This window comes from Delphinapterus leucas, chromosome 15 (genome assembly GCF_059928025.1).
Source record: "Delphinapterus leucas isolate spDelLeu-1000000601 "Yukka" chromosome 15, BTC_Dleu_Yukka2, whole genome shotgun sequence".
In the NCBI taxonomy this organism is placed as follows: domain Eukaryota; kingdom Metazoa; phylum Chordata; class Mammalia; order Artiodactyla; family Monodontidae; genus Delphinapterus; species Delphinapterus leucas.
In genome coordinates, this window is record NC_143143.1 from 64,866,722 (window position 1) to 64,886,628 (window position 19,907).

Here is a 19,907-nt window from a genome sequence, read left to right on the forward strand (position 1 = left end):
ACAAAGAGATAGGGCTAAATGATCTCAACTCTGAAACCCTTTTATTCCTATGATATTTCAAGCATTAAGAGGAGGCTTTTTGGTTGAATATGTTAGGATTGGGAGAGAAGGTAATGCTACCCACTCCTTATCTTTATCAGTTTTATAGGCTTTGATTATTCCACCTCTCTCAGCCTTTGTCTTTTCATACTTGTTTCCCCCTTATGATAGGCCACCTCTAGAATAGTCACATTCATCCTCGTGAATCATTTTAATTATCCTTTTCTAGATATCCTTGGGTCCTAACTTTCAATGGATGTCAACCTGACCATTCTCCCCAGATATGGGACCTTGTCATCTTACACAAAGGAGGATGATTTCCTCTTTGATTTTTAGGTCCCTTCCTGCTTCTGCCTGTCTCTTTGTCAGCCTTCCTGATCTCAACACATTAGGACACTGCCTTTAGGAAACAATCCGCAGTAGCTCCCCGATCCCTTTCCTGGGTCAAAACTGATAGCCTGGAACACAGCACCCTATCTGTGTATTATCCTTACCGGAGTACATTGTTACCTTACATTTCCCACGTTGACATTTATCTTCCATTTTGTGTCCCACTCAGTACCTTCCTTCAGCTCGCTCTCTCTCTCCCCCTCCCTCTCGCTCTCTCTCTCCCCCTCCCTCTCGCTCTCTCTCTCCCCCTCCCTCTCTCTCTCTCTCTCTCCTTTGGCAGAGCATGTCCCTACCTGAAAGGGCTTAGTATCATCTGTGGTCCTGAAATTTTCACTTTGCTCTACGTCTTCTGGATCACTGATAAAAAATTTAAATCAGACGGGTCCCAGCATGGTCTCTTGGCGACCTCTGCATTCTTAATCTCCTTTCATTTAGAGACGTGACCAGCTCCATCTATTTATTTATTTCCACCTATTAATTTATTGCCTTCTATTGTTTATTTCCTTCTACCATTTTCTCTCTGAGTTCTCAGGCCCTCATCACCCTCAGTTCCATGGTGTCTCCATTTTCCATTTCTAATATATTGTCCAAAACTTTCTGAAAGATAATTATATCCACTCCTTCTGTGGACAATTTGCACACTATTATCCCCTCATTGAATCCTAGTGGATCACGTGATTGAAACCTTATAGAAATATTGATGCTTTTCAGCGAGAAGATAACGTTGCTTAGTCCTCTCTCTGTCTTTTAAGGCCTCTGCAGTCTGACTCCACCCTACCGCCTCACTAGAAGCTGCCTTTCCCCCTGCTCATCCATACACATCCTTACTCCAGACGAGCTTGTCTCTCCTTTATCCTAAGATAAGCTCCCCATGTTTCCCTGGACATTTACACATGCTGTACCTCCCCCCATCCATCTGCCTCCTTTCTTAAAGTTCCAGCTCAAGCCCTGCCTCTCTAGGAAACTCTCCCTGACTTCTCTAGGCATTTATTTCTCTCTTCTCAGAAGAGCACTTTGAGGCAGCTCCAGCCAGCTTGTCATTTAATTTTTTTTTTTAATACTTAAACATTATTTTCAGGAAAAGGGTTGTGGTTCTTAGGCAGGGCCTTCCCCAACCAAAGTGCTTTATGGTTTTAGATCCAGCACAGTCCTCAACTCTCAATGTTCGTTGTAATTACTCAGAAAGCATCCAATGATTCTTCTCTTCATCCTTTAGGCCAAAAAGTTACATGCATCTGAAATAGACACTCATGGGCATGTGGTCTCAAGGTGCCTTCTAAAACCCTTCTTAGGGATAAAACTCATTGCCTGCCTGTCCTTCCTTCAATGAAAATAGAGGCTATTCCGCTTGTCAGTGGTTCCACAATGACACCCTTGAGTTCTTTCATATAGGCTGTCATCAAGTGGTAGTGATATACAATAGAGAGGAATTGAGAGGTACGGTTTAGGGTACAGGTTAGGGTACGACAACGGGTTAGGGTTAGGGTACGTGTTAGGGGTTAGTGTTAATGTACGGGTTAGAATTAGGGTACAGATGACCTTAGAGATCCCTAAGTAAGCGCATTTAACAGATATTTAACAGATACTTTGTAAATTGCCATGAGTGAGTTGCCCAAGGTCACTAAGCCTGACAGTAGGTGATTCAGAACTAGAACTTTTCCCTGGTTTCCTGACTTCTTGGTTGAAAGCGTTTTCTCTGTCTTTGATTTCATATTTCTGATCTTTTATTACCAAAAGACAAAGCCCCCCCCAAAATTTGTTCAATCTGTTTTCTCCTTTGCTTTCTTGAGTCTTTCTTTTGTATTTTGCACCTTGAGGGGTCCCACTGATTCTCTAATTGGCTTCCTGTGTTTGGTTTATTTAAAGCATCTCTTTCTCTTATTATTAGCTGAGTAGAATGCCCCATAAATAGATTTTTGGCCCTCCTAACTTCCAATTTGATTCTGAGGAAGGTCAGTATAGGCAGAAAGAGACAAGCCAATCAGCACAGGCCACATGAGTGACAGAGTGTGACTCCAGGACCCAAGGCTTAATGGATTCCTGCTCTGTAGACTGGTTTTGAGGGGTCTGCTCTGGGCAGATGGAGAAAGTTCCTCAGTTTGCACCTGTAGTCAAGGAAAGTTAGAGCCCTAAATGAGCTTAGGGGTGGGGTAGGCCTATTAAGAAGCACTAACAGACTCCCAAGCCAAAAATGTATTTCAATGTGATCATGGTCTCCAATATATCTTCATTCTTGTCTGAAAAAAAAATTCTCACTGTTAGGAAGTTCTTCCTTTTACCTAACCTGAGTCTACTCTGCTGCATTTTAAAATCATTTTCTCTTATTACTACTATGGTTTCTCCTATCACATTAATAGCCTCATATCTGTAAAGCACTTTGCATTTTCCAGATGCTTTTATGTGTCTGGCCCCACTTGATCCTGGCAACAACACCATGAGGTGGACTAGGAAGATATTGTCCTCATTTTATAGAGGAGGAAACGGAGACTCAGAGAGATGATGTGGCTTGTCCACACATTGTCCAGAGACCCATATGGAGCTAATAAACAGTAAAGCAAGGACCAGAAGCTGGGTTTTCTGTCCTAGATCTGAGGTTTTCCCTATATATGAAACTGTCCTATTCTGGATTATTGTAATAGCCTTTTAGCTAATCTCCTCCACTTTCAGGTATATCCCACTCCAGTCATTGAAAGAGGTAGTTTTAGAGCAAATAAATATAAATTATAGTTGTACCAGAGAGATTAATCTTAGAGATTAAACCTAGCCTTATGATATGGTATAGTTTAGACTCAAAATCAGAGGAAGCAATTCTTAATAGACTGCAGCCAATGACTCCTCAGGACCTAGCACAGTGCCTGGCACATTCTAGATACTTGATAAATATTTTTAAATCGATTGTATTATCTGTGTCCCCCACCAACTTCCTTCATAGTGCTTGGCACGCAAAAGTCCATACCTGTTTTGAAGAAAAAATCAATGTATGCTAGAGGTTTAAAGGTCTGGGGAAGCACCAAAGGGGGAGGAGATGGGGTTGGGGAAGTTAGGGAATGTTCTAGGAAGAAGGTTGGTATCGAAGATGAACCTTTGAGGGAGGAAACGGACAAAGAATGGTGAGTGGGGCAGTCCAGAGGGAAGGAAAACATGAACCAAGGATCCACACACGTGCAGGGCGTATTTAGGAAATGGTAGAGGATTTGATGTGCCTGAGGCCTTGAGTTATTGCTATTTCCAGTAAGAGTGTTTGAGAAGAGGCTGGAAAGGGAGGCTGAGAGCAGACTGTGAAATTGCTTTTGTCCAAAGACTGAGAGGAATCATGAAAGGTTTCTGAGCAGAGAAGTGACCTGTTCAGATTCTCAGAGCCATGTTGAGGGGACGGAGGCACCGAGGCCTGTTCTGAGTTGTTCTGGGAGCTGGCTGATGCCCTGGGCGCTTTTAGCTTTCTTCACACAACTCAGGTCTGTGTACCTGTTCTAGTGTGTGGATAAAAGTTGTGCACCCCAGCTCTGGCCCTCCCCAGCTGAGCAATTCTGGAACAAATCATTTGGTTTCACTGGCCCTCAGGATCAGTTTCGTTCAAGTCCTTCCCTGGTTTTTCTTCATCATTACTGCATGCATTCATTTTCAAGGGCAACTTGGAACTAGGCTTTGATGATCTATAGGATAACAGTAAAGCCACATTTATAAAAGATAATATTTTCTCAAAAATCAGACACGTTCTTATAACAAAGTAGGTAGAGAAAAGCAAGGCATAGTTATTAACAACTCTGTTAGCAATAATTTTTAAAATTTATTTATTTATTTTGCTACACCGGGTCTTAGTTGCAGCACGTGGGATCTTTAGTTGTGGCACGTGGGATGTTTGTTGCAGCACGCAGACTCTCGGTTGCGGCATGCATGCAGGACCTAGTTCCCCAATGAGGGATTGAACCTGGGCCCCCTGCACTGGGACTGCAGTCTTACCCACTGGATCACCAGGGAAGTCCCAGCAATAATAATTTTAAAACTCACTTCTGTACCACAAACGCTCACATGCATACCATTCTCTGTGCCCCAAAAGCACTGGGCCAGAAAGAGCCATCCTTCAGCTGGTCTTCCTCTCACCTGCCTCAGTAGAATCAGCTGCCAGCCCAGCACTTCCACCTCCTGAACAGATCTTCCCTGTGGCCACTTCTCTCCACCACTGTTGCCTCTACTTTAGTCTAAACTTCCATCCTGTCTCACCTGGATTCCAGAAACTTCCCACCTGATCCGCCTCTCTTGCCTGCCTCTAATCCTTCTTCCCACGGCAGCCAGAGTGACCTTTTAAAAATAAACCTAGGTGCTCTGTGACGACCTAGATGGGTGGGGTGGAGGGGGTGGGTGGGAGGGAGGTCCAAGAGGGAGGGGATGTGTGTATGCATATGGCTGATTCACTTCACTGTGTGGCAGAAAGTAACACAACATTGTAAGGCAATTTTACTCCAGTAAAAAATAAATAAATAAATTTAAATAAATAAATAAATCTACGCAGGGGCCAGTTATATCTGAAGCAAATATGGCAAAAGCCAAGATTTAACAAAGCTGGTTGGTGATTATCCAAGGTATTTTTTTGTTGTTGTTGTTGTTTTTATTTTTGGCTGTGTTGGGTCTTCGTTTCTGTGCAAGGGCTTTCTCTTGTGGCAAGCGGGGGCCACTCTTCATAGCGGTGCGCGGGCCTCTCACTGTCGCGGCCTCTCTTGTTGTGGAGCACAAGCTCCAGATGCGCAGGCTCAGTAGCTGTGGCTCACGGGCCTAGTTGCTTCGCAGCATGTGGGATCTTCCCGGATCAGGGCTCGAACCCATGTCCCCTGCATTAGCAGGCAGATTCTCAACCACTGTGCCATCAGGGAAGCCCCTATCCAAGGGTTTTTTAAAAATTATTTTTATGCCTTTCTGAATGCTTATAATATTTAATTTTTTTTAATTTTTAAACAAAAATATCTGGTATGTGACTCCCACTCTCACCTTGCTTAAAATGGCTTTTAAGGTAAAGGCTAAACTAATATTACAATACTATGGCCACTTCTCAATTTTTATTATGGAAAAATTTCAAACACACACAAAAGTAGAACAAATGGTGTCACAAGCCCCTCGTACCCAGCAACCCCCAGGCTGCTTAATCAAGCCTCTGAGCCCCTGCATCACCGAGTCCTCCCCACCTCTCTGCTCCCTTTTATACCAGCTTCTCAGTCAACTCCAGCTGCCCTGGCCTTCTTTCTCTTTTCTTTATAGGTAGGCTCCTTCCCATCTCAGGAATTCAATAAGCTATTCTTTTCCTGGGACACTCATTATCTGACCTTCACCTTCACCTCTTCTGCTCATACACAGGTCTCAGCTGAGATGTCACATCCTCTGGGAGGCCATCCCTGACGTCACAGCCTAGATCTCCTGTCACACACTTTCTTTCCCAGCACCTTCTCCTTTTCCTTTGCTTATCACCGTTGGAATGAAACATTTTGTCTTTCCATGTTTCCCTCCCCCTCCAGGCTGTAAGCTCCATGAGGAAGAGCTCAGTAGGAGAGACAGGCATGGAAACCACTATTGATAATGTACTATGAAAGATGCTGTAAGTAAGGGGTGCATATGGGAGCACAGAGGAGGTCCATTTAACCTTGAGATAGTCCTCCCAGGTGAGGTGACATTCAAGTTGCATTTCAGAGGAAATTTATCTATTAGTTCATCAGGGAGAGGCCAGTATCCACGTGGGAAAGGCCTTCTAGGGAGAGGGAATGAAAAAAGGCAGAGAGGAAGGAACTTGCAGGCTGTTTTCAGGCAACACAAGTAGATCAGTAGCTAGAGGAGGGGGCACTTGGGGTAGGGAATAGAAGGGTGGGGCATACACGTCGGAGGGAAAGGCTAGAAAGGTGCATTGGCATCAGACCGTGAGGCTTGCCGAGCGCCATGCTGAGGAGCTTAGACTTTAAGACTGGCCGTGAGGATCAGCTCCACGCTCAATCCAATTAAGCTAAAGTAATAGAACTTTATATAATTACTTAGAGGTTATCTACTTCAGCCATCTGCCTATTTCAGTTGAGAAACTAAGGCCTGACCACGGTCTCTGTCTTCCTTCTTCCCTTTTCTAAAACTCATCAATAAGTTAAGCCCCATCAGACAGAAAATGATGGCAGATTTGCAGGAAGGCACTGGAAAGGGCAAGGAAGACTAAGGCGCCTCGCTCCTCAGAGAGTGAATGTGCGCACGGCTACCCTCCTGGCCATGGGAGGAAGTCTTCCCAGAATTGGGAAACTCAGACATCCCAGTGTCTGACTGATCCAAAACCCCAAATGTGCCACCTCCCTGGGCATGGTGATTGTCTGGCTTGTGGTGGCCTCCTGGGAGTGGGCCAAGGACACTGTGCAGAGCGCCAGGGAATTCCCGCTGGTGCACTTTCCACCCACTCGAGAGATGGTGGCAGCCAAGAGGCAATGCCGTGCCATTAAGGTGTTTGTCAAGAAGCTAAGTTGGGATTTGTGGGCGATCCTGAGGGCCCTTTTTAGACTGGCTGTGAGTGGGAAAAGACGAAAAATTTAAAAAGACACAGCCTTTGGAGGCAAACCAGAGCTAGCGTGGAGGGTGTAGCATGGCAGAGAGAACCCTCCCTGGGAGGCAGGGACACTAGCCTCTGTTTTCAGCTCCTCCACTAACTTGCTCTGTGACTTTGGATAAGTCATTTCTCGCTAAGTTTTATTTTTCTCTTGCGCAAAATAAGCGTGTTAAATTAGATGATCCCTAAGTATTTGTTGGTGAGTGCATTTTCTAGATACCTCCATGGTTAGGCCTTCACGTTTGAAGTTTTAAAAAATCAGTTATAACTCAGGTGGGTTCAGCAGCAAGGCTGAGGCCTCAGTTCCGTGGGTGGAGGAGGAAGTGGGCTGCTGGTGGGACAGGAGTTGGAGGGAACCGCCACAGTGATAAGGCTGATTTCTGAGGAGTCACCAAAGGACACAGTGATTCGGTCCAGCAGTAATGACCAAAGGTGGTGGTCCATGTACTGCTGAAGAGCGTGGGATTAAAATACAGACAATAACATTGTGAGAGGGCTTACTATGTGCCAGGATCTGCTAAATGCTTTGCATTCATCTATTAGCTTCTCACTGCTACTGAAACAAATTACCACAAGCTTGGGGGCCTATAACAATACAAATTTATTTTCTTACAGTTCTGAAATTTATTAGTTCTTATTTAATATTATCTTAAGTCTGAAGTTTGAAATGGAACTAAAGGGAGTAAAATCAAGGTGTCAGCAGGGCTGCATTATTTCTTGAGGCTGCAGGGGAGAATTCGTACCTTGCCTTTTCCAGCTTCTAGAGGCCGCCCGCATTCCTTGGCTTGTGGCCCCCTTTCGACAATGGCATTACTCTGACATCTGCTTCTGTCTTGACGTCTCCATCTCTGACTCTGATGTCCTTCCTCCCTCTTATAAGGACCGTTGTGATTGCACTGAGACCACCTGGATGAGCCAGGCTAATCTCCGCACCTGAAGATCCTTAGCTTAATCATACCTGTAAAGTCTCCTTTGCCATGTAAGGCAACATAGCAGGTTTCGGGAATTAGGATGTGGACATCTTTGAAGGGCCATAATTTCAGCTAGTACTGAATCTTACTGAATCATCATCTTACTGAATCCTCCTAACAACCCTTCTTTTAATATCCTCTGTGTAACGGATGAATAAAAATGATGGCTTAAAGAAGTTAGGTCATTTGCCCAAGGACACTCAGCTGGAAGGAGCAGAGTTAAGTAATATTTGGCATGCGGTAGCATCTGGGTCCCAAGTGACCTGTCTTTTCAGATACAACCTCACTCAGCTCCCAGGTGTGTAGGGACTAGAGTCTCACTCTCCGGAGGACACTGAGAACCAGGCAGGGAACCTGAGGTCCTGAGAAACAGATTAGCGTCCTTACAATCTCAGTTTAGGACCTGAGTGCCAGCCAGGGAAACTGAGGCCAAAACCCACTTGTAAGGGCTGGCTGAGGAGACAGGCAGGTGAAGGACCCAGGGATGAGAGCAGAGCCAAGGCACAGAGGGCAGGGGCTGGCTTTTGAGCCAACTTTAATAGAAGGCTTTCCTAAATGGCAACATGCTTCCTGTCCTAGCAAATCAGAGGTGATACTGAACACAACATGCCCATTCTTCGTGGCACAGGGTCATCAACTCCCAGCCGTCCTTACTGCAGTGGTTCTCAAACTTTAGTAGGCAACAGAATCACTTTAGGTGCTCTCTTTTTAAAAACGCAGATTCCAGGCTTCCCTGGTGGCGCAGTGGTTGAGAGTCTGCCTGCCGAAGCAGGGGACACCGGTTCGTGCCCCAGTTCAGGAAGATCCCACATGCCGCGGAGCGGCTGGCCCGTGAGCCATGGGCACTGAGCCTGCGCGTCCGGAGCCTGTGTTCCGCAATGGGAGAGGCCACAACAGTGAGAGGCCCGTGTACCGCAAAAAAAAAAAAACACGCAGATTCCCAGTTCCCAACCTCAGAGGGTCGGATTTTTAGGTCTAAATTCACGTTTGGGAATACATGCTTTTAACAAGTTCATTGGATGAGGTGATGCTGACAGCCCATGATGCACAAGGACTGCCCAGTGAGAAACACAGCCTCAGTGTTTGGGGCTGCAGGGCAGTGAGGGCTTTAGAGTTGTTTGTCACCTATCAGGAAAATAACAGCCATTATTATTGCTATCTTTTACTGAGCGCTCAATACCACGTATTATGTTATTTAATCTTTACAACCACTCCATGGGGCACATGCTAAGGACATCATGCAGATGGAGCTTGATGTGAGCAGTAGCGAGGCTGAATAATTTGCTGAGGGTTGTGTAACAAGTAAATGGGAGAGTTAGGATTTGAGCCCAGCACGGTGTGTCTCCAGAGCGTGTACTCTTAACCATACCCTAAATGTCCTCTCAAGCTGCCTCGCTCCTCACTGCTCTCCACACCTCACTACCATTCATGTCCACCTGCTCAGATAAGGAAACCAGCTCTCCTTCTGAGCCCCATCCTAGGAGGCTATCGACTGAATGCCTAGTGCTTTCCCTAAATGCCTAGTGCAGAATTTAGGGTTGAAAGGACCCTTAGAGAATATTCAAGGCAGCCCTATATGGGAATCCCTTTATAACAGTGGTTCTCCACATAGGACAATTTTGCCCACCGTTGAGGGAACTATTTGGCCAATGGAGACATTTCTGGTTGTCACAGCTGAGGGGGTGGTGCTGTTGGCATCTTGTTGTAGAAGTCAGGGATGCTGCTAAATGTCCTACATGCACCGGACAGCCCTGCTACAACAGAATTATCTGGCCCAAAATACCAGTAGTGCCGGGATTGAGAAACACTGTTCTATAGCAAATTTTGACCAGCAATGACTCATCCTCTCCCTGAGCACTTCAACTTGTTTTATTCAATAAAGAGGTATCTATGCTGGCCCTGTGCTAGGTGTGGGGATACAATAGTGAAGAAGACAAGACTATGGGCCCTGCCCTCGGGCATTGTGTAGTCAAGCAGAGGAGACAAGCGATTCCATTGCAACACTGTGTGATAAGAATTGTGATAAGGAAAAGGATGGGTACTGACCAGGGATGTAGAAGGAACTCCTGAGTTAAGGGGTCAAGGAAGGCTTCCCCAGAAAAAGAGAGAGGAACGTGATCTAGACAGAAGGAACTATGTATGTCAGGGTCTGGAAGAATTAGAACACACTAGAACACAGAGTGCTAGGTGGGGAGTGGTAAAGGAGGCTGCAGAGGTAGTCAGGGACCATATCATAAAGCCTCTTGGTTTTTTAAAAACTACTTTATTGAGGTATAATTGACATACAAAAAGCTTCACATATTTACTGCGTACAACTTAATGAGTTTGGAGCTAAGTCTACACCTGTGAAACCATCACCACAATCTATGCCATAAACAAATCCATCCCCTCCAAAAGTTTCCTCCTGCCCTCTTTATTTCTATCATCATCACCTTGTGCTAAGAACTTAATGTCTGCCCTTTTAGCAAATGTTTTAAGCGTATAATACAGTATTGTTGACTATGGGCACTATGCTGTACAGTAGCTCTCCAGGACTTATTAATCTCGTGTAACTGAAATTTTGTACCCTTTGACTAATACCTCCGGTTTCCCCCTCCCTCAAAAGCTCTTGATGGGAAGACTTTGAAGCTGCCTCAGGGTATTTACACTTTCTGTTCCCTCTTCCTGGAACTCCCTCACCTCCTTCAGGTCTCTTGCTCAGATATGACTTCCTCAGAGACATCCCCTGACCATTCTCAATAAAAAAGTTGTCCCATCACTCTCCATCCCCTTACCCTACTTTATTTTTTATAGCACTTATTGCAAAATGGTTCGTCCATTAGACTGTAGCTAGAAAGTATGGAGAGTGTTTTTGTTCGATGTTCTATCCCAGAGCCCAGCGCACAGTGCCTGGACATCGTAGTAGGTCCTCAATAAATACTTATTGAATGAATAGACAGAAACAGATTCGATGTTTAGGAGGTAGAGCCTATAGTTCTTTGGTAAAAGACAATGTGGACCAAGGAGAGTGGGGAGACGTGTGTCATATGAAGCTTCTGGTTTGATAACTGGGTGGGGGGTGGTGCTGAAGCCTGGCGTAGGAATCACAGCAGAAGGGTATTGAGCTCACGGTGATCTGAGATAAGGTACAGAAAGGAGTGTGAGCTATAGAAAGTCCTGCGAGGGGAAAGGGATGCCTGTCCAGTGGTCTGACAGTGTGAAATGCCTGGTTTCAGAGAAAACTGGGTTTGAATCCTGCTACTTACTAGCTTTGTGGCTCTGGATGATTATTTAACCTTTCTGAACCTCAGTTTCTTCAACTGCAAATTGGGGATCATAATTCCTACCTTGTGGGGTCGTTGCAGTCTAGACTGCCTGGCACAGTGCCAGGTATATAGTAGGAGTTCTAATAATAGTAGCTATATCCTTGTTACTATAATTAGAACATCTCTGTTAAAAAGCTGTTTATTTGAGTGAGTCAAGATCTATGTCCTGTGATCTCCTGTGTTGGTCTTAGCTTGGCTGTCTGCCAGTCTCCTTCATCCATAGCCATTTGGCTTTTTGAAGACAGTCACGTCCCCTGCAGTCCTCCCTTCTCCAGCCTAAACATCCCTTATCTTTCCTCGTGGGCTATGGTTCCTATGAATGACTCCCTCACTCTCCTGGCCACTCTCCCTTAGTCATGCTCTAGCTTGTCGCTGTCCCTCTAGAACTGGACTTGGACTTCCCATGCATGTTGAGGTCGATGCCTTGTTCCTGTTACTCACATTGTCACCCTAGATTATGGCCTCAGCTGCCCAAACTCTTTGATCAAGATCTTTGATTCTTTCTTTCTCATTCCAGCCCATGCTTCCAAATTTAACACCTTCCTGCCTGTCCCTTCTTTGTAGACTTGCCTCTGGCCTTTCTGACATTACCTTCAGACCCACTGGATTCCTGACCAAACACCAGATCCTAATCATTCCCCTGCTCCTTCTCCAGGCCTCTACAGTATGGTTTGGGTTCACATCCAACCAGATGCAATGCTCCTGAACAGCCCCAGGAGACGCTGTTTTGACCGATCCATCTCTCTCCTCCCCCATGGCCATATCTGTTTTCCAAGAGCAAACGGCAGCACACCAGTTGATCTGCTACTTGCCGCCTCCATTGACACTTCTAATCTCACCACCGCCTCTGCTGTCTGCCGCTCTCTTCCCTCTTCGGGCCACTTTTTTTCTCCTTGTTATTCTCCGCTCTCTCCTTTGCCTGCCACTGCAGCTAAACATCTCAGCTTCGGCTTCTCGGGAACCAAAATCCCGCCTTCTGGGCAGCGGACCAATCACGCGGTGCTGTTGGTAGTCTCTCCATCTTCGGTTCAGCCCAGCTATTTTGGTCCCTGCTCGCACTCTGAGATCTTTCTCACTTTCCTCTGGGTTTACACCTTTTCCAGCACTTAAAGGGTGACAGACATCTTAGAGTTGGTTAACTGAGCTGTAAAGGTTAGAATTCTGACACGGCTGGTGATTGATTAATGGATCCAGGTGTAAAAAGATGAAAGGTAGGTCATTCTGTTTAAAACTGAATGGGGCTTTTTTTTTTTTCCTTTAGTGGATTTTATCTTTTTTCAAATGGGACAATGGAGCCTCTTGCCTCATCAGGCAAAGAAGTCAAACCACAAAAGATTGAATTTCAGCAAAAACGGTTTTTTCAGTCCCTAATAGATACCAAGGATTGTGTTTGGTGCTTTCATTGTGTATGACTCATTAAACCTTCCCAAGATGAAATCCCTTCGTTGGTACCCAGACAGTACCTCCTAGACCAGCTGTTTGTTCACTCATTCATTCCTTCCTTCACTCACTCATTCATTCAGTGATTATTTATTATGCCAGGCACTGTGCTAAGTACTGTAGCAGATATAAAAATAAATATGACAGTCTCTGCTCCTTGGGAACTCAATCTAGTGGGGAAAACATATCAACCAACAGGTGTGATACACCATGGTAGTTACGTTTAGAGCAACGTTTAGAGAAGTAAGCACTGCAGGAGTAAAGAGGGTGCCCCCTAGCTCTGCCAGGGAGAGTTAAGGAAGGTTTTCCAAAGGAGGTGACATTTCAGCTAGATTTTGAAGGATGAGTTTGCTAACATGCATAAAGAGAATGGGCTCTGTTGGCAGCAGGAACAGCCTGGAAGTGTGAAAGGGCAGGGAATGTTCTGGACTTGGGACTACTGGAGTGTAGAAGACTTCCTTCAACATTAGGAGCTTCTGCTCAGAGAAGTCAGAGTATTGCCTGGGTCACAGAGCAGGTGAATGGCAGAGACAGGGTTAAACAGCAGAAGTTGGAACTGTCTGGTCCCTAATGCATAGTCCTTAGCCTCCCACCCTGTAACACACACACACACACACACACACACACACTCGCACGCGCACACACACACGCACTCCCTGGCTTAGAGCTGTCCTTTGACCAGTTCTTCCCCCTCCCATTTCCCCTCTTAAGGGTCTGCCCCTGAGCTCCCAGTGAACTTGGGAGGGAAGCAGAACCCAGAGAAGGCTGATCCATTCCAATGTTTGGCCCTGAACTAGACATTTGCCTAAGACCTGAGTCCTTAGATCCTAACTCCTGGCACTGCTGAGAACTTCATAATGGATCCTGATTGGCTTTGAGATGCTCCTTGCTTGAGTATCTGAAAAAAAGAGCTGGGTAAACCAGGTTGCCCTTTACAGAGGAGGAGCTACTTTCAATTCCCCAAAGTTTTAGAAGGCTGAAGAGAGTTTATGCCAAAAATTCCCTGTTCCTTATCTCCTACCATACGTAGTAATGAGGGCAGGAGGGAAGAAGATCCTTAAATTCCATACTAGCTTGGAGGTAGGTGCTCAAAAAATACTCGGTCGGTTGACTGGTTTGTCAGAATTATCTGTCGAAAGTTCCCCAGCCATTTCCCAAATGCTGTAATTCATCCTAATTGGATTTTAAGAGAACTGAGTCCACAGATAGGGAGGTATTGGATTTTAGTTTGTACCACACCTCTTTTTGGAAGGGTTTGAGGCAGTTTACAGAGTGAAGCAATGTTTTTAAGTAAGATTTTTAAGGATGAAACATAACTTGGTGGTTGGAAAGATGAAAAAAGTAATAGCTACTTCCAAGCATCACCGTGTTCAACACTTATGCTATAAATTTGACTGAAAGATTTCTGGCAGAAAGGCCAAAAATGGAAAACCACTGGGTTACCCAGTGTGCATTTTCTGAAACCAGAAAGTATGCAGAATCTCCTGTAGGGAAACCATTTTCCTCAAGCTAAAGCTTGATAGAAAGTGATTGTGTTTGGTCCCAATAAAGCTGAGCGACAGGGCGAAGAGAACAATTCAAGTTGGCTGTCATCTCTCTGAATGCAGTGTTCCCAGTGCCGTGTGAGAGATGTTCATGCCCATAGGTCATCCGAGAGCAGGTAGACTTGACTGTGACAGATGCACTACCCTCCATAGGACCCACGAGGACTGGCTCTTGGTCCAGGGGGAGGGCAGGATGACTAGATTTCAAAAGACAGGGAAGGAGTCAAAGACCATGTTTTCCACGTTGATTTTACAAAAGGTAACAGAGACACCATCCAAAGGGATAACAAACGAATCACTTTTGAGTGATTATATGTCAGGTACATTTGATCATTTCATCTTAACAGCAATCCTGTGGAGGAAGGTCATTGTTTACATTTTACAAAGAAGGAAACTGAAGCTCAGTTTGTCCAAAGTCACACAGCTGGCAAGTGGTGAAGCCGGGATTCCATCTCAGGACCGTGCACCTCTTTCCCACTATACCTCCCTGTTTATTCAACCCAACAATTCTTCATTGAAGTTTCTGTAAAGAAAGAACGGAATGTGGCATGCTGGCTGGGAGGGGCTGAGGAATACTGTGCAGGAACTTAATGCTTTGATGACATAACTGACCTGGGAATAGAAACTGGAGCTGGATGAATAGACAGGTACCTTGTCAGTTGCCCTATCATGTCCATTTCCAGATGCTTTAAATGAGCTTTTTGGCTGATCCGAGACCACAGTCAAGTCACAAGTGATTCTCTGTAAGTTGCCCACTTTGTGAACAGATAATTAATGGCAAATCATCTCTCCCCACTCCCCTCCTTTCCAATCCTCTCCACTCATCACCACACTCCTCTCCCGCAAGTTCCAGCCATTTTAAATACTGCTCAGAATGTGCTATGCATCCCAACACCTCCAGGCAATTGCACATGCTGTGCAATCCTTCAAGACTTAGCTCCACCTGGAAGCCTCCCCTGAGTTCCCCCTTGCTCCCCATCTCCACCCCTCTATGTGGATAAGGCCACCCACCTTCGCTCTCCCATGGAACCCTCTACACACCTGATTGTTAGTGCTGTATTTTCATGGTGGGTTTACTTGTTGGTCTGTGAGCTCCTTATTCATCGTTGTATCCCCAGAGCCATGCACAGTGCCCAGCAGGTAGTCAGTGCCCAGTAATGTTTGTTGAATGGAGACAATGATCAGCTACTTTGTCAGGCACTTCCTGGGCACCGGATATAGAGAGAGGTTTACTTGTTGGTCTGTGAGCTCCTTATTCATCGTTGTATCCCCAGAGCCATGCACAGTGCCCAGCAGGTAGTCAGTGCCCAGTAATGTTTGTTGAATGGAGACAATGATCAGCTACTTTGTCAGGCACTTCCTGGGCACCGGATATAGAGAGAGGTTTACTTGTTGGTCTGTGAGCTCCTTATTCATCGTTGTATCCCCAGAGCCATGCACAGTGCCCAGCAGGTAGTCAGTGCCCAGTAATGTTTGTTGAATGGAGACAATGATCAGCTACTTTGTCAGGCACTTCCTGGGCACCGGATATAGAGAGATGATTAAAACACAGACCCTTCCCTGGAGGAACTCAGAGCTCAGAGTCTGATACATAAAGTAATGATTAGAGCCCAATATTATAAGAGCGATACCATCTGTAACAGGGGATTTAGGGAGCACAGAAGAGGACGAAAATAACAGGCTGAGGAGTGAGACAAGTCTTTCAGAGGGAGTAATTTATGGACTGAACCTTAAAATAATGAAAGATTTTTGCCAAACTTAGAAATATGCCAGGCATAGGGACTTCTCTGATGGCACAGTGGTTAAGAATCCGCCTGCCAATGCAGGGAACAAGGGTGCAAGCCCTGGTCCGGGAAGATCCCACATGCCGCGGAGCAACTAAGCATGTGCGCCACAACTACTGAGCCCGTGCTCTAGAGCCTGAGAGACACAACTACTGAGCCCGCATGCCACAACTACTGAAGCCCGCGTGCCTAGAGCCCGTGCTCCACAAGAGAAGCCACTGCAATGAGAAGCATGCGCACTGCAATGAAGAGTAGCCCCCGCTTGCCGCAACTAGAGAAAGCCTGCGTGCAGCAACGAAGACCAAACACAGCCATAAATAAATGAATAAAGCATTTCAAAAAACTAAATAAAATGGTTACAATGGTCAATTTTAGGAAAAAAAAAAAAAGAAATATGCCAGGCAGATGGGGGAAACATACAAAGGCATGAAAGAGATTCAAAGTTTGGGAAAGTGCAAGAAGTATTGAAATCCTGTGCCAAAATTTAGAATGAAAAACAGGTTTTGGATCTCAAACATGAAAGAGGTAAGGTTGTCACTCTCTTGTGGATGTTTTAAGACTTTATTATTCTGACTGTTTTGTTTTTGGGTTTTTTAAAAATATTTATTTATTTATGTATTTGGTTGGTTGAGTCTCAGTTGTGGCAGGCAAGCTCCTTAGTTGCAGCTCATGGGCTCCTTAGCTGCAGCAGGCAGGCTCCTTAGTTGTGGCATGCAAACTCTTAGTTGTGACATGCATGTGGGATCTATTTCCCAGGCCAGGGATTGAACCCAGGCCCCCTGCACTGGGAGCGTGGAGCCTTAACCACTGTACCACCAGGGAAGTCCCATGACTCTTCTGTTTTTACTCAGTCAGATGGATTTCATCACAAGGCAGTAAAGATGTGATAGCCACCTGGGATGAAATAAATAACAACTTGTTTATAGTTTCTGGTCTGCCTCCTTCCCAAAATGGTTTGATTTGACTTGTAACAGATGCGTCCACAATAAGACTGTTCATATAGAAACAAGAAACAAAACTATAGATGGGAAGGATATAAGCCAGCTTCCTAAGATCTTTCTGCTTCATTAGCTTACTTGATGTTCAAGATAATCCTCTGAGGAAGAGCAGCAGGTCCTGTGTGGTTTAGAGACCAGTGTGTAGGTGTGCTCCTTATAGGACATGCTTGCGGATTCCATAGATATGTGGATATTTCCCCCATTTTCCAATTGGTGCCACAGATATTTCCTGGTGCTGTGATTTCTTCTGATTTCTTCTGTTTCCATCCCTCATGCTTGTTGGTGGAAATAATCATCTTTACTTTGCTGTCCTTCAGATTCATTGTTTGTTTGAGCTTCTTCATCCAAGCTACTTTCAGACTCTTTTGCCCTTTTAAAGTTTTTCTCCTTCTTTAAAAAAAATGACTCCATGCATAAAATTTAGAAAAGCACAGAAAAAAGTCCCCCAAGATATTATAACAAAGGATATTCAAATTAATTCTTTTTTTACTGAAAAAAATTTTGACATTATTTTAGACTTCCAGAAAAGTTTTCAAGAATAGGACAAAGAATTCCTGAATACGTTTCACCCACATTCCCCAACTCCTAACATTTAACTATATTTGTGGGGTTTTTTTTCTCCCTCTCTCTCCTCTCCCTCTTTCTCTCTATTTTTCCCCTGATTCTGTTGAAGAAAAAGTTGCAGACATTGTGCACCGTTATGTAAGCTGAAATACTTCAGCATGTATTCCCTAAAAACAAAGAATTCTCTTACATAACCATACTATTATTATGTTATGTGCGCCCTTCTAGGCTTTTTTCTGTGCATATATTTGTGTACTCATATTTAAATTAAATAATACATTGTTTTGCTTATTTTGTTTATGTTTATTTATAATGGCTTGCTCTTTTGGAGGGATCAGCAATAAAGACCACAGATAATCTCATGCCTACTAATATTCTACAACATGATTCTTCAGCAGACTGCCTTTGGACACAGTGAGTTTCTGGGTGGCACAGCGTTTTATCAGGCCAGTCTGCTTCCGAGAATGAACTGTTCTGGTGCTCTTGCATGTGTAGTCATATATCAGTGGAAAACACCTACATGGTAAAGAGGCAGGGTACTGGAAAGCCTGGAATGCAATTTAATCTTTATTCTGCAGCCAGTAGAGATCCAGTGAAAGTTTTAGAGCAGAAGAGTCAGCCAACAAGAGCTGGGTTTTCTGGAGGTTAATTTGACAGTGTCTGCAGGAGGGAATGAAGGAGGCAGGAATCAGAGGCTGAGTCCATAAGTCCCTCAGGTAAAACGATCCCTGGTTTCAAGGGCAAATCTCTGCCCAGGTAGAACAGAGCCTTCTCTCGCGTAATGCATCCTTTTCTTTTCACATGTCTTTCAGAACTGGTTAAAGTCATACGGCTATCTGCTGCCCTATGACTCACGGGCATCTGCGTTGCACTCAGGGAAGGCCTTACAGTCAGCAGTCGCCACTATGCAGCAGTTTTACGGGATCCCAGTCACCGGTGTGTTGGATCAGACAACAATCGAGTAAGATTTGCATAGGACATTGTGCCTCTGAACTTTCCAGACTTACATTTGGGTTCACATTTGTCATGGCCTCATCTGTATACCATGCCCATCCTACCTTCCTATCTTTTACCCCTGCAGTGTCATCCTGGGAGGGAGTACCCCGAGGTGCCCTTTCCTATGTGAGCTGGGGATGTGCTCTGCCGTAAACTTGCTGTGTGACCTTGGACAAGACTCTTAACCCTTCTGGGTCTCAGTTTCCTTATCAGCACAATAAAGGGTTTGGTTATAGATGGTCTTAAATCTCCTCTGACACTAATAACTTGTGGGTCTGTGAGTCACCCCTCTGGCATTCCTGAGATGTCCACATCTCACTTGATACAGAGACTCTAAAATAATAATGAGTTGGCAAGTCTTATTCCACTATTCCCATTTATCAAGTATTTGCTGAATGCCTGCGTGTGCCAGGCACTGGGCTTGGTCCTTTGATCCCTGCCCTCCAGAGGCTCCCCATTTAGTGAAAAACACCATCATCTAGCTACACTGGTCTAGAACTCAGAAGGAAACACTGAGGTTCAGGGAGATACTTAGGAGGTAATGACAAGTAAGCCAAGCTACAGGGATGGTTTTTATACTCAGGGAGAGGATAAAGAGGAGGGAGAGAAGAGTGCTTGGGATGGAACTCACAAAATAAGCCGAGAGGGCTTCCCTGGTGGCGCAGTGGTTGAGAGTCCGCCTGCCAATGCAGGGGGCACGGGTTCATGCCCCGGTCCGGGAAGATCCCACATTTCGCGGAGCGGCTGGGCCCGTGAGCCATGGACGCTGAGCCTGCGCGTCCAGAGCCTGTGCTCCGCAATGGGAGAGGCCACAGCAGTGAGAGGCCCGTGTACCGCAAAAAAAAAAACAAGCCGAGGAGGAGCAGCCTGAGAGGTGAAGGAAGCCCAGGGCGGGGATGCCATGGCGGTGAAGGGGGATGGTCAGCAGGGTCGGCTGCCATAGTGGTCAAACAGGAGACTGAAAGGTGTCTGCTGAGTTTAGTAACAAAGAGGTTGGCCATTGAAACCTCCCTGGAGTGGTGGCAGGAAAGTCAGATTGCGGTGGGGAGAAGGGGAGGTGAGGAGTGGAGATGACACAGGTAGGGACAACTTTCAAGAAGCTGATCAGTGGGAGTTGCCTGATGGCCTAGTGGTTAGGATTCTGGGCATCCACTGCCATGGCCGGGGTTCAGTCCCTGGTTGGAGCTAGAGAGGGATGAATTTTTGTTTGTTTAAGATGGGAGAGAGTTGAGTATATTATATATATTTTTAAGGAATAGCCATGAAAGTTATTAAAGCTGTTTAAGAAAAGCCATAGCTGCCACGAAGGCATGA

At 45.3% G+C, this 19,907-nt stretch overlaps 1 protein-coding gene across 1 annotated transcript in view; it reads left to right on the forward strand.

The window, feature by feature from the left end:
* The first annotated feature begins 6,750 nt into the window (after positions 1–6,750).
* MMP24 (matrix metallopeptidase 24) overlaps positions 6,751–19,907 on the forward strand; it is a 36,917-nt gene continuing 23,760 nt past the window's right edge. The window contains exons 1-2 of the mRNA XM_089895429.1: positions 6,751–6,951; positions 18,380–18,558. Coding sequence (XP_089751555.1) covers positions 6,751–6,951; positions 18,380–18,558 — 380 coding nt within the window. The remainder of the gene's footprint in view (positions 6,952–18,379; positions 18,559–19,907) is intronic.